Source organism: Nipponia nippon, unplaced genomic scaffold, assembly GCF_047370975.1.
Source record: "Nipponia nippon isolate SJK-2023a ecotype South Korea unplaced genomic scaffold, ASM4737097v1 scaffold_5, whole genome shotgun sequence".
NCBI classification, from domain to species: Eukaryota; Metazoa; Chordata; class Aves; order Pelecaniformes; family Threskiornithidae; genus Nipponia; species Nipponia nippon.
Window position 1 is genome coordinate 37,122,522 of NW_028262369.1, and position 14,728 is coordinate 37,137,249.

Here is a 14,728-nt window from a genome sequence, read left to right on the forward strand (position 1 = left end):
GATCAAGTACAATCATATGGAATAGGAAACATGAGAGGAAGTACCTTTAAAAAGCTTATTCCCAAGTGCTTGCAATACCCCCTTTATTATCAAACGAAAAGAATAAAAACAATTCTAGAGCAAGGCCCCAGTTGAGAAAAGTATAAAACAGTGAGCTTGAAGAAAAAGCAATAGGTGCTCAGAGTACATCGCATGACTGCTCATGAAAGATGGCAGAAATGTGGAAGCTTCTAGTAACATAATACACAACTGTACCACGTCTGTAACACTTTAAAAAACAAAAATTATTTGCACTTTAAAAAGTGCAAATAAAATGTCAGTTCACACATTGGCATTACTATCTCTACATGTGTAGGAATGTACTAGCTTAAGTAGGACTACACTGGCACTTAAGTGAGATTTTTTTTTTAAAAGCGTTCCTTCTGAGCTCACTAGACAGCTCATATTCCTTTCAAGAGCCTAGTAGTGGTTTATTCCATAATGTCATAGCAGAAAGACAACATTCTGGTCTGAGATCTCTGCTGTTGGAAAAAAAAAACCACAATTTTTTTAGCTTTTACCTGTATAATTTCAATAAAGTTCAGCCTCAAGTACTTTAACATAACAGATGCAAAGTAACTAAGGCTTTATGATGGCTTCTTATTTTCTTGGACTGCTAGCTCCTCTAGAAATCTCATAGCTTAAATATATTGCAATAAGCCATTGATACAGCTTTCATTGAGGCTGACAATACTGGCACAAACTACTTTCTGGAAGGGGCTAAAGAGATAAACAGGCATCTCTATGGCTGCTGGACTGATGTATTATGTGTGAGAACTTGTGTATTGTATGTCAGAACTGAGATGTCTCTTGGCAGCAGCCAAAGATTTGTCCCAGTGATACTGGCACTAAGGCAATGCCCAGACGTCACTGGCAGGAATGAGGGACTTTCTCGTGACAAACTCTGAGAACGTGAACTACACCACTGCTACCAGTCATCGCCAACAGTGGGCCTCAGCACCAGGCAGAAATCTGTGAGACAAAGAATTACCCTGTACTCTTGCTCATCAAGATAAGGGGTGTGGAGGTACGGTTTCAAAAGGCTAATCACTTTGATTTTCTTATTCCAGAAAGGACAGAAGACGTAATCAGAGCCAAGATGTACCTCAGATCTATTCTCCTTCCACAGAGACACTCCTGATCTCCCAGCCAATGCCACACTGTTTACAGGACTGAAGACACTGATTAGAAAGATGGGTAGCAGTACCTTGCACCAACAGTGAAGCATTTACTATACAGCCCCTGATCAAGTCCCCTTTTTAATTCAAAAGTATTGTCTTTCTGACTAAGCTGCTCTGGTCTGAAAGAGAAGGAATGACCAGGAAGCAGTGATTGTGAATGTGCTGTTGTATTACCCAGCACATTAGATGTAGCCTACAACACCTTCCAAAGCGAGAACAAAAGTTGGCTATTAAGTAGCAAGTTTCCTAGACACTGGCTGCTCCTCAGAAGAAAGTAGTTAAGTAACAAAAATTTACAGTAAAAATGCTAAAAGAAGAAAGTGGACTTTTTTTGATATAAAAGATGGAAAAAAACCTCTGCATGAGTGGAAGTAGATATGTATGGGAAGCAAAACTATAGTCAAGATGACAAGAACTGAAGCCAGCAAAATGGTAAAGGCAATAGGGACTTCAAGAGGAATGAAGGGGAAAGAAGCTCATGACAGGTTACCTAAATACTCTTCCACTCCTCCACCCAAAACAGAGGGCAAGTGTCTGAGACTGAGATAAAGCTAGGGCAGGTACGTGCAGAGGCAAGAGAGGAAAAAAAAAAAGCTTACTTAAGAATATAATTTTGGTCCTTAAAACAATTAGTAGCATACCGTGAAGAGAAAGTGCAATCAGAGAGCAAAACACCTTGTTCCATCAATACGTTAGTCATAAAGCGCTGTTCTCCCAAGGAACTTTCTTAAAGATCTCATGGCTCCTTAAATCCCCGATTTGGATTGGTTTATTATCAACACCAGCCACCAGGACTGGATTGAGGTTTCAACTCTCCCTGCTTCTTACGTAAGAGGATGAATACAGTCCAAAGCAGGTTTGTTGAGTCAGTGTCTTCCAGCATCCCTTCAATCCTTTGGGGAGCAGTGGTGGATTCCAAAAATCAAACTAAATGTATTAGGCAAGAGAAAAGTAAAGCAAAAAACCCTGAAATGTTTTAAAAAAAAATCACCATGGTTTTAAACCTTATTAAAAAAATAGTCATGAACTTTCATTTACAAGGATTTGTGTAAAACTCTCCAGTGACAATAACAGCATTTGAGAAACCTTCTTGACAGGAGCATTTTTGTGGAAAATTAATCGGAGACCAGATCTCACAACTAACATATGCCTGAGAAAGACAAAAACATCTTGCCAGGGCATATGCTCTGTGTTAGAAACTGGACTGTAGTTGAATAATTGAAAACACATTGTATACTTAATACAAACCCAAGTGTGGAGTAATCCATTGAAAAGCTTGGTAGTGAGAAATGAATATTCAGCTGGTTCCAAACATTCCTGTGGAAGCTGTTACCTGTCAGGGTGTACGCTAACACGTTCTTCTGTGTTAAGTGAAAATTTTCCAATCCAATATTATTTAGGATCCATCATTTTCAAACATTTTTACTCAATATCATTTAATGAGATGACACAAGTGATTTTAAAATATTATCTTGCCACATTAACATTTTTCTATGAACTTTTCTGGTATTTCCAATTAATTTTCATCAAAATTTTCCTGAATTTGTGCTGAATCACTTCACTCCAGATCCAGCATTCAGCAATATAATCTCTGCCTGCTCATTAAGATTCCCACTTAAACATTTCTTTAAGACCCCATCAGCGTCATAGTTCATGAAGGACTTTATACATTTTGGCACAGTACTCAAAAAAAGCAAAATGAGCTAACATTTAGGTTTGATTTTAACAGATCAAAATTTACTTGAGGATCCTTGAAGATTCAAGCCAACTACCTATGTTAAAAAGACAACCAAGGGTGAGGGACAGGAGGAGGAAGAAAAGTGGATACTCTGTCAGCTTCTACTATTTCATACCCAGCTGATAGATAGAAAAAATACCTCTACACCTCATAATATTATAAAAATGAAGTTCTAAGAAATAAATATTAATCTAAGCTCAGTTTTGCTAGCCAGACATAATGGTACTTACAAATATTTTTTAAACCAATCCATCTGGACCTTGGTATCATAGGCACTAATACTGGATCTGTGCATGCATGCTTCTAACAGATGTGACCTAGATTAGGTCTGACCAAAAAATAGGAAGAAAGCATGATGCAGGGTTTGCACTGGCTGCTACTTGGGCTTCATATTATCTGCAGTAGAACAAAAGGTAGCTGATCTGTGAGAAAGGAGGTGTCATGGATGGTTGATACCTGCTCTGGAATAAAAAAACCTGCTATTCATAGATTTCTGGGTGCATTTGTATCAGATCAGTGCTTCTGTGTGACTCTATTTTTGATCTCACCAAAAACAGTGTATTGCTGAACCACACACAGGCTTTTGAAACGAAAGACTTTCAACAGAGCCTTTGTGTAGAACATTTGCTTACTATGGTACCGGTATCGGGTATGAACTGAACAGAGCAGCCATCAGTATCCCACACTCAGAGGTAAGAGTAATGCAAAGTTTTAAAGAAAGCCCTGTCTCTAGACCACTGGGAAACAGGATCAATTTTGGAGGATGTATTTTCTCAGAAAAAGGAGAAGCTCTAGTAATTTGGGTTATTTGAAAAGCTAAATAAAGAATATAAAGCAAACTGATGCCTGTTTACTTACAGTTTACTGCCATTTCAATTACTGAATTAGTTACTTTTGAATACCTTAGTGACTAATACTACATTTGCCCTCTAATGGCACTTTAGTTTGAATTATCAAAATGCAAGAGTAGACCAGAAAATGGCCCCATGTCAGACCTTGGCATCTGAGGAGCTCTTGGCTGACAGCTGTGCAAACTGCTGTATGTATGCCACAAAGCAATCCTGGCTTTTAGTTGTGTGGTCCTTTTTTATTATTAAAGCTGGTGGTTCCACCTCTAAGCTTTAGAAACTATTTCCTACCTCATAACGACAGTACTAAAAATGTTATGAAGTGACCATAAGATCTGTAGCTGCTTTACCCAAGATTATGTTGGGAAGCATGATATTTGAAAGGCAAATACTATTTTCTTCTTTTTGATGCTGAGATCTGGCCATTTGACACTGAGATCATTGGCATTTTCTGTCTGTTGAGAAAGTTACTTAGTAGTCAACCAAAGGCTATAATCCAAGTGAAAATCTATGCTTTGTTACTGCCAGTGGAGGAGGTGAGTGAAAGCAGAGATGCACCATATTTGTACCTCGCAGCTAATGTTTCACTTGATTTTTTTAAAGGACTCAAAACTGCAACTTTTGAGGACTCATGAATATTTGAAAGGAAAATGTACTGGCACCATTGCTTAATCTACAGCAGTTTTAGGAAAGAAATAAATGGGTTAAATTTTGCTTTCAGTAACACCAGTGTAAACTAGGGTAATTCTGTTTGGTAACATTATGTAGAGAAACACTTGGATTTAAAGGAAGCTAGCTCACAGAGTGGCAGCAGGTTGTGCCCACTGTCAAAACCTTGGAAGCCAAACTGCAGATGCCATGTGCAGATACTATTCCTCTGTATTTTTCTTCCCAAACCAGTGGAGTGCATGAAATAGAATCATAGAATCATTTAGGTTGGAAAAGACCTTTATGATCATCAAGTCCAACCGTTAACCTGTCACTGACAAGTCCACCACTAAACCATGTCCTCAAGCACCGCAGCTACATGTCTTTTAAGTACCTCCAGGGATGGGGACTCAACCACTTCCCTGGGCAGCCTGTTCCAGGGCCTGACAGCCCTTTCAGTGAAGAAATTTTTCCTAATATCCAACCTAAACTTCCCCTGGTGCAGCTTGTTACTAGGGAGAAGAGACCGACCCCCACCTGGCTACAGCCTCCTTTCAGGTAGTTGGAGAGAGCAATAAGGTCTCCCCTCAGCCTCCTCTTCTCCAGGCTACACAACCCCACTTCCCTCAGCTGCTCCTCACAAGACTTGTGCTCTAGACCCTTCACCAACTTCGTTGCCCTTCTCTGGACGCATTCCAGCACCTCGATGTCCTTCTTGTAGTGAGGGGCCCAAAACTGAACACAGCACTCAAGGTGCGGCCTCACCAGTGCTGAGTACAGGGGCACGATCACCTCCCTGGTCCTGCTGGCCACACTATTCCTGATACAAGCCAGGATGCTACTGGCCTTCTTGGCCACCTGGGCACACTGCTGCCTCATATTCAGCTGGCTATCAACCAACACCCCCAGGTCCTTTTCCGCTGGGCAGCTCTCCAGCCCCTCCTCCCCCCCAGGCTGTAGCGTTGCATGGGGTGGTTGTGACCCAAGTGCAGGACCTGGCACTGAGCCTTGTTGAACCTCACACAGTTGGCCTCAGACCATTGATCCAGCCTGCCCAGATCCCTCTGCAGAGCCTTCCTACCCTCCAGCAGATCAACACTCCCACCCAACTTGGTGTCATCTGCAACCTTACTGAGGGTGCACTTGATCCCCTCATCCAGATTGTTGATAAAGATATTAAACAGAACTGGCCCCAGTACTGAGCCCTAGGGAACACCACTGGTGACTGGCCACCAACTGGATTTAACTCCATTCCGCACCACTCTTTGGGCCCGGCCATCCAGCCAGTTTTTTACCCAGTGAAGAGTATGCCCATCCAAGCCATGAGCAGCCTGTTTCTCCAGGAGAATTCATCAGTTAAATTGATGAATTTAACTGAAGACAGACAGTAAAACAAACAAACAGGGAAAAGACTGAATGTGTGCTGATACTTAACACCATTATTGAATAAGTTTAATGCATGCTGGAACAACTTATCCTTGATTATTGCTAAAACAGCCTGAAACATTCTTCTCGTATTTTAGTATTCAAAAATCACTTAGGCACGCAAATAAGTACGGATATAAAGCTATAGATTGGGTGGTGGGAAAACAACACAGTTGCAAAGTAACTACCACACAGGTAGCATCTGACTCCCTGGAAAGGCTAAATTCCTGTCTTGGTCAAGGAAAGAGCAGAGGATTTGTATGCTTTTCTGATGTTCTACTAGATCTGCAGTACTATACTGGCAGTCAGGACACAGTTCACTTGCTGGGAAGGATACTGCATTTTACAGTCTGCTTGCCATAAGCAGCTTGGAGATGACATGAAGTGAATGGGGTGACACAAACTCCATCCAAATCGGAAGTATTTTCACTTTTCAAGTGACAATCAGAATAATGACATTTATAGAAGTTCTTGGTTTTGATTGTCAAGTTCACACTGGTAGCTTTTTGTAATCTGTGCAAGGGAAAAAAATATTCTTCTGAAGGTAGATATTACTCCAGAGAGTCATATCTTAGCTAAACTGAATTGGGATAGAAGTTATTTATGTTCATGCATCTAACTAGTGGCTTATTTTTCTTGGTTAACAAATCTCACATAGAACAGATTATCCTTCTCTTTCACTGTTCTCAATGATACAGGGAGTGTTGACTGATTTAAGGTCCTAACTTGCAAAACCATAAAGGATGTGGGGCTGTGGGTATCCTGCGGGGTAGCATGGCAGCTGAAACTAGCTGATGAAGAGCACTATGAGCAAAAAGTCCTTCAAGAAAAATGAATGTTTTGAAAAAGCTAACCTCCAGATATTGTAACCTGTTTCCCTACTCTTCTGGAGAGAAAGACCTAGCAGCAATGATAGTATATCAGTTCATCTAGGGCAAAAACAGGAAGCACAACATAGACACAGAAGTATCATTATTACCATTCACCGTAAGATCTTCATAGAACTTATATTAATCTGTATCCAATAGGTTTCTGAAAGCAGCTGAACTAGTTCCTTCTTCTGAAGTGCTTGGCAATGCCCCACGCATTCACCAGTTTTTTAAAAAAATGGTTTTCCTCAATTGACTTTTCTTTTGGCCTATGGCTTACAATTCTCGTTTCCATATCCCCGAAGCCCAGACTTTTCATGATAGTTCAAAGAACTCCTTCTATTGAGCATCCTGAACACATCACTTAAAACTCATTTAGTCTTTTCTTCAAGCAAAAGGAATTGCAGTTTCCATTCTCCATTAATTAAGCATCCCTGGTGCCTAATCCAGCTGAATTTTACCTCTGCAGGAGATGTGGTAATTGCTTTATGGGAATTCTTCTCAAAAGCAACTCAACTCCTAGGCACATGGCCTGACTGCAGCGTTTTCTTGTCTTCCCACAGACTATCACAGGCTGACCATTTTCTGCCATTAACAGCCTGAATATCAGGGTTTTTTTCTTTGCTGGACTGTAACTTTCTATTCTTTTCAGCTTTTTTTTTTTTTTTTTTTTGGTGGGGGGAAGCACTTCTCATTTCAGCTTGGTTTCTCTTCTGCTGTTTCAAAAACTATTTGCAACTGGGCAAACTTGCTGACATGTAACTTTTCTGGGTCTTTGAAGATTATTTTTCCAGGATTTGTGTTCATGAACTCTGCTTACTTTAGTTGGTCCTTTTGACACCAGTTGTACATGCTGCAGCTGACAGTTCTACCCTTGTACTGTATCTCAATATGTGTATAAATGTCAGTGATTTCTAATTCAAAAGTGTATGGGCCAAGGGCTGAATTTCTGTAACAAAGCTGGCAAGGAGAAATTTGAATTAACTTGTACTTAGTTATTCAGTGTGGCCCAGTCTGGGTAAACACTAGCATTACCAAACAGTAACACAATTCTGACAAGCAACTGCTTTAAGTTCAGATTAGTTCAATTTTGTGCCATGGAAGTTGAGCAATGAATCATTTTCTTAAATTATGCCTGACACTTTAACACAGACAGGTCATTTGTATGAGATGCTTGAAGCTGGTTTCAAATATTTGCTATCCATCACTGGATAGCATCTGATCTAAGCATACAAAATCCAGTTGCACATGTCAGCAAAGTGAGATTTTCCACCCCCCAGTTGTAAGGGCAATTTTCTCAGTAGCTGCAGTGGTTGTTTCCTTTGGCATGACTTCCAAAAGATTTTGTCTCATCAGCAGTGTAAATTTGCTCTGCCTGCTGTCCCTTACTTCTGACCATCTTAACCAATCCCTCTTCAATTGGACCTGATGGTCCTGCAGTTAACTGAATATCTTGCAGCAAAGGACAGCTGCTGGGTCCTATCACAGCTTGGGGCTCTGCTTAGCCAAGCAGCACCACCTGAACCTGCCCACCTTCCCCTTTAATCAGGGTGTACGTGGTAGCCAGAGAAACGGTTTCTATTGTAGGACTCGGTTAAGCAATAGTGTCTGAAGTTTGATCTTAGGCACATTCCTGATCTAGTATTACAATGTGTGTCATTTTAAGCTTATGAGCGCAGTGAACATTTTATAAATTTAGTCTACTCAGTTTCCACACTGGACAAGCATCCAGAAATACTTTGGCAGAAATGTGCTCTAAGAGTCAGCAGCTTCATGTGACCTCAGAAATGTTGGACAATATGGCTTCTAGCCTATTGACAAAGCTGTATCTCAGCACATATCCCATCTTACCAGACTGAATAACCAAGCATTATGGCCCAATCTCCTGCTGTTGAAACTTCCCTGCTTGTGCACTGTTGCCACCTGTATTTTTCTAAGCAGATATTAAGCAGTACTTGACCTGGAAAAGCTGCTACAGAAAAGCAGTAACTATTTTGGCACCTCAGGCAGCAGTGACAGATGTATTAGCCAAAAGACAGAAGATGGGTGATACCAGAAAAAGTAAGAAAACGGAAAGAAACAGAAGAAAAATATTGGTGCAACCCTTTGGTATTAATACCAGACATGCACATGTGCTTCATGTCATCATTTGCTATGAAATCAACATTTACAGGATTTATTATTGCAAAATTGCTTCTTTTGACAGCTTATTCAAGAAAGGCACTAGTTTTCTTTTGGAGAACTGGAATACTGTGATGGATTCCCCATTGCTAAAAAAAACAGTATCATATATTTCAACTGTGGGCTTAAAAGTATACATCATCATTTGTAATTTGAACAACTCAGTCAATAAAGATCATGAATAAACAACAAACAATAGATAAGTCAAAACAGGGGGTGGCGTGGAAGGAAGAAACCATACACACAGAATTTTATTAGACACTGGACTTCCTATCAACTTTTTAGTAACTTCTTTTTCCCTTTGCCTTTACTATTAAATAAATTTTACAGTAATTGCACGTTTTTAGTGCTATTTGTACAAATCCTCTTTGTATTTGTTGTCACCAAGCATCTGGTAACACAAACTTCACAAGGCATCAATAAGGACAGATGCCTTACTCCATACTGTCTTTTGGGCTCCCCATCTCAAAATCTATCACAGCAGCTAGTAGCATTTGTACTTTGCTCTTGTACTTTGTCTTTTGTTTTCCAAACTTTTTTTTTTTTTTTCTGTGTAGCATGTTTGATTCCAGAGATGTCCTGGAGTCATCATGTATGCCGTCAGAGCCAATATTGAATAGCAGGGAGTAGATTTATCTGTGAATGAAGAAGTTTGGAATCTCTCTGCACACCAAGGAAAAGAAAAATTCCTTGTTACAAACAGAAGCTGTGAGGAGCTGGAAGTAAAAAATGCATCCAAAGTGTACAGAAGTGAATATTTTGCATCAGGACTCACATCTGGGAAACAATTTCCTGCATATGAGAAAAACCATCCTCTTCCTGCTAGTACTTTTCAATTTACTTAGGAAAAGCTTAACCATTACAGATTACAGTGGTGAATAAAGTGAAGGGAAGGGATTTTGAAAGGTCTTCCTGTGAGTTCTGCTGAGTGTGTTTGAAAGGCTGTCTCCTGCTCTTGGTGTTTTACCATTGGCCTTAACCACAAGATAATATATATTATCCCCCTAAAGACAATATAGTGGGTGTTAGTCCTCTGTTGCCAGATAATACAAAGGTAATATAATAGGATCAAGGGACTATGAAACTCATTTGATTAAAATGCATGTAAATAAAGCAGAAGACATTCTACAATCCACAATTAAAAATAAAGAGTATTTATCAATAGCTTATAAACCACTTCAGTTCTCACGTATCTCATGTCATCCTGTATCATATGCAAATTCTCCAAACAGGAAGTATGGGAAGTGGTAATTAATGATGGGCCATAATTATCTTTCTTTATAACATTGTAACAGGGCTACAACATCCCCTTTTTTGGCACAAAGAATATCTTTGTTATTTTTGTTATTTTATTCTTGCAGCTTGTGCCTGACTACAGTTAGGTAATTGGTATGATTACTAATCATCATTGCAACATTTAATCATTGATTATATATTTGAGTTAGTGAATATCACATTTGTATTAGAATGGAGCTCATTTAGTGGTGAATGATATTATGTTTATACAAAATATCTGAGTTGTGAAAAATGTGTGCACTGAATTCAAGCTCACTGAGGAGCAAAACAAAGCCCCTGACAAATCCAGAAACTTAAGGTTAAGTAACTAGCTTCAGTGACTGTTTTATGTACTATTATTAATGGAGTGACTTCAGATTGAGCTTAGCTTTGTCTTTTGTTGAGGATTTTGGTGCATCTGGCACTGCAGAACAGAGTAAATGCTATCAATTTTCCCTAACATGTTACAGGCTGAAAACCAGAATTTATATGTCATAAAAGCTTCATTTTGCACACTGTTGGGAAAAAAAAAAAAGCAAGTGTAATGTTGTCAGAGAAATGCTGGCTGTATGGACAGGAGAGTATATTACTGTGTCTCCGTAAGGGGTAATTTCTGCATCTCTCCATAAAAGCAACATAGTGTTATGATGTCCCACCCATTCTCCTCTACCGTGACATCATCATTCCCCAGTACTCATCCACGTTCGCCCTAATCATTCAGCCATATAAAAATCTCCAGATTTTCCAAATGGTATCATAAGGAAAGGAAACTATTGCTTTACAGCTCTGATTATAACCTAACAAAATGAAGGTTTTGCTGTGTATAAACTGCTGAACAAAGCTACGGATTAAGCTGCTGCTAGTATAGTCGCTGCATTTAGAGATACACTGGCTGACTTTTAAGTGGACCTTATGGCATTATATGGCATTATCAGTTCCTGTCTAAGCACATGCTTTTAACTGACTGAGAGTCCAGCTTCTTCGTTCCCTTCCCTGGAGCACAGAGTCTTCAGAGTGCACACAGGAGCTGGACTTGAGTTACAAGGAGTTCTGAAAATTTCAGCAGTAACCAACCATTTGATGAACTGTCTGGGGTATGTCTGCTTGGCATTTTGCAGACAATGGGGACCTCACCCTGACTGCTGCCTAAGTTGAACAGAGTTCATGTCAGTAGTACAGCACTAAGCCCAAACCAGTGTATGGTATCTCTCCTCAGCATACATTAACTCAAGAAACAAAATCAATTTAGTCATGTTCTACACAACATCTGGGTAACTCTAACCTGGGTCAACAAGTTCACATCTGCTCATAATTCCCAGACAGATGTCAAAAATACAAAAGGGCAGGGGATGAAATTAAGCAGAGAAACTTGCAAGGCAGTATGTTTAAGTGATAATTATAATCTAAAAAGCACCTACAATGGAAGAACTAGGAAAGATAATGACTTTAAAAAAGAAGGATTGGAGACTGTGGATCACAAACCAAGTAACAACAAGCTATTACAAAAATGGGGATGTGTATGCAAGAATATGGCTTGTAAGAAGCAATTTTTCCTTTCTCTCAGCAATCTGAACAGTTTGGGCAGTAAGCTGGAGTCATAGATGTTTAGATGAATTGGAAACAGTCTACAGCAGAGTAAGAATGTGACTTAAATTATCTAGAAAACATGAAAGGCTAAGTGAATTGGGACTGTTTAGCCTGAAAAGAAAGAATGAAGGAGGCACACAATAACAACCATCATTTGTAAAATGCTGCTTCCAGCAGAAGGGAGTCAGGTTATACAATTGAAAGAACTTTTTAAAAGTAAAGACAGAGAAGCCCTGGGCTGCCTGCAAATCGTTGAGACTTCGTTCTTGGAGCTTTTTAATAACTGCTTACCCAAATGTTTGTCAGGAGTGATATAAAGATAACTGAGATCCTGCCTAGGCAGTAGAGGATACACTACGTGTCACCTCAAGGTCACCTTGAGCTCTGTGATTTTATGGAGGGCAGACAGGACAATTCTGCAAAATACATCTCCAGGCTAAATGTAGCCTCTCAAATGATTTCACTGGAAAAGGATCACTCATTCATTTACTCGAACGTGCTTTGGAAGATCCCTACAACTACCTGTAATGTTCACTCAACCTATTAGGAAAAAAGCAGAATTAACTCTGGAAAATACTTAAAATGGGCAATTTCTTTAAATAGTATGATTCTGAAAGACCACAAAAGTATAGCCAACATACTACAGCTTCAAAGAAAGGCAAACTTCATCAGAAAGTTACTGCAACAAAGTACTCATTCACTCTCAAATAAACATAGAATTAAAAATAAAACCAGAAAGAGAATTCAAGCTTACTGCTTCACCAGTTTTTCCAAGGTTTCCTTGATCTCCTTGTTCTCCCTGTTAAATGTAGAAAACAGACAATGTAGTTCATTAGAAAAGTAATTTCTTTCATATGTGTATATTAAAGTCCTCTATTTTCCTAGGAACCTCTTTATTTTCTAAATTACATCCGCCAATTAAAACTTTAAAAGCTAAAATTAAGCAACCAGCAAGAATTTAATTTTGTCAGTGGCTAATTTTGATTTTGTAAAAACCTGTAAGCACTGTCCTAATGTATTTAGGACTTGCCCACAAAAATGAAAACTATGTATTAAGGGTTCACTAAATACATTAAGCCAGCAAATACTATAAATGAATGATTTAGTTTTTATTTACATTTTTCTTTCAGAAAATTACCTTCATTATTTCACAACTGCTTCAAAAGTAAACGTTACCTGTGCACACTATTGATAGCTTTAATTTTGTAATGAAATATTAGAAAAATTGACATTTGAATACCATTTTAACAAACATCTCCACCCCCCAAAAGCTTGGAACTGGCATTAAGTATTAGATTAATTAACTCTGTTCTCCTTAACAATGCTGCAAGTCATGTTACATAACTCTGGAACACTTCGCTATGTATTTTACAAGTGGAAGCTGGGTGTATATGCACTATTAATTGTCTGGCTACGACTATAATCTCAGTGCCCTGCAGAACAGTGATTTGGGTACCGTTTACTCAGATTGCAACTCAGCACTGAGAAATTCTGCTGCCACAAGCTCCTCTTTCAAACTGCAGCACTTCATCTCATCCCCCCTCACACCCCCAAAATCCTGCCAGTGCAGGAACTGCCCTTGGTCCCTTGTTGCCCCCAGGCCAAGCCAGCCTCGCATCACCAGGCAGCTAGATCTCATTTCAGCAGGTGCTGTCTCTGCTCACACATCCCTGTCTCCTAGACCTGCATAATTTCCTTCTTTTCCAAAATGAGATCTTGCAAGTAAGCAGAATCACCAATACGATACACATTTATATTCTATGGAAGCATGTGTACTCATATCCTTTCACTGGCATGTCACTGTATATAGCAGTATATAATTGTAAACAGTTGATAGTCCAAACACATTTTATTTCATACCTAAAACCATCACTTACCTTTAAACCTTCTGGTCCAGGATCACCTATATAACCTTTCTGTCCTGGCTTTCCCTAAAATAATGATTAGAATAAAATATTGTAAATATTTTTAAAAGATAATTTCATCTCAATTTCTGTATTTATCAAAATACGTGCACTCAAAAATGTACAGTTTAGTAATATTTAATACCAACATTTGAAGCTAGTGTATTTATAATTCCACATCTGAAAATACACTGTTGATTATTACAGCAAATACTACCACAGTAAGCAGAATCTGTATTAACTCTTACAGTGGTTAACACTGAGAAAAAACAGTCACAATCCAAGAATCAAACACATTTCAATTTCACTTTAAAAAACATAGTCAGGAGACAAAGGTCATGTTCTCGCCTGGCTAATTCCAGCAGAACAGGGACTCATACTAACAGAATTTGATGTTTAGACTGCAGGGACTGGTGTCATAACTGTCCTTCCTCAACCAGACAAAATCAGCTCAAATATCCTCTCCTCTTTGTTCATTGAATTGATTATTTTAAGCCTTATCTCTCTCCACTAGCATTTTGCTGCTGATAGATCTTGTTGCTATGATACTCAGTTGTTAACATATTGTTACCTGGAAGAAATACAGCAACATCAATCAGACCAGGAGGCCATGAAGTGACAAGATCTTTAAAGCATTTTATAAAATACATCCTTCCCTCTGTTGTCACTCACACAGACCCACAAAGGCATAAAACCGAGAATGCTTTTTTCCTGAATTTTCTATTAGATGTTTATAACTTAATTATGTCTCACTTTTAGGAGGTCGTTTTCTCTCCAGGTATACTTTACTTCCTCTGCAACATAAAACCTGGCCTAACCATTTGGTTATCTGAACAGCATAGCCCTGCCTAGACGAACTTTCCCCATCTGCTCTGAGCAAAGACCCTAGTCCAAAAGTAAAGGTCCAATGGACTGGATCTGGCTCTTGAGCAAGTTGCTAATGAGATCGCTGAAGCCTTATTGGAGAAAGAAGATTAATTCAACATTTTAATGATTCAGTAACAAAAAGATGCAGATTTCTGCTAAAAGGAAA

General features: G+C 39.0%; 1 protein-coding gene across 3 annotated transcripts in view; it reads right to left on the reverse strand.

The window, feature by feature from the left end:
* Positions 1 to 14,728, reverse strand: part of COL24A1 (collagen type XXIV alpha 1 chain) — a 153,298-nt gene that overhangs the window by 56,463 nt on the left and 82,107 nt on the right. For all 3 annotated transcript variants that reach the window (XM_087733198.1, XM_087733199.1, XM_087733197.1), the window contains 2 exons: positions 13,669 to 13,722; positions 12,546 to 12,590 (listed from right to left, as the gene is read on the reverse strand). In XM_087733198.1, the coding sequence (XP_087589324.1) occupies positions 12,546 to 12,590; positions 13,669 to 13,722 (99 nt within the window). The remainder of the gene's footprint in view (positions 1 to 12,545; positions 12,591 to 13,668; positions 13,723 to 14,728) is intronic.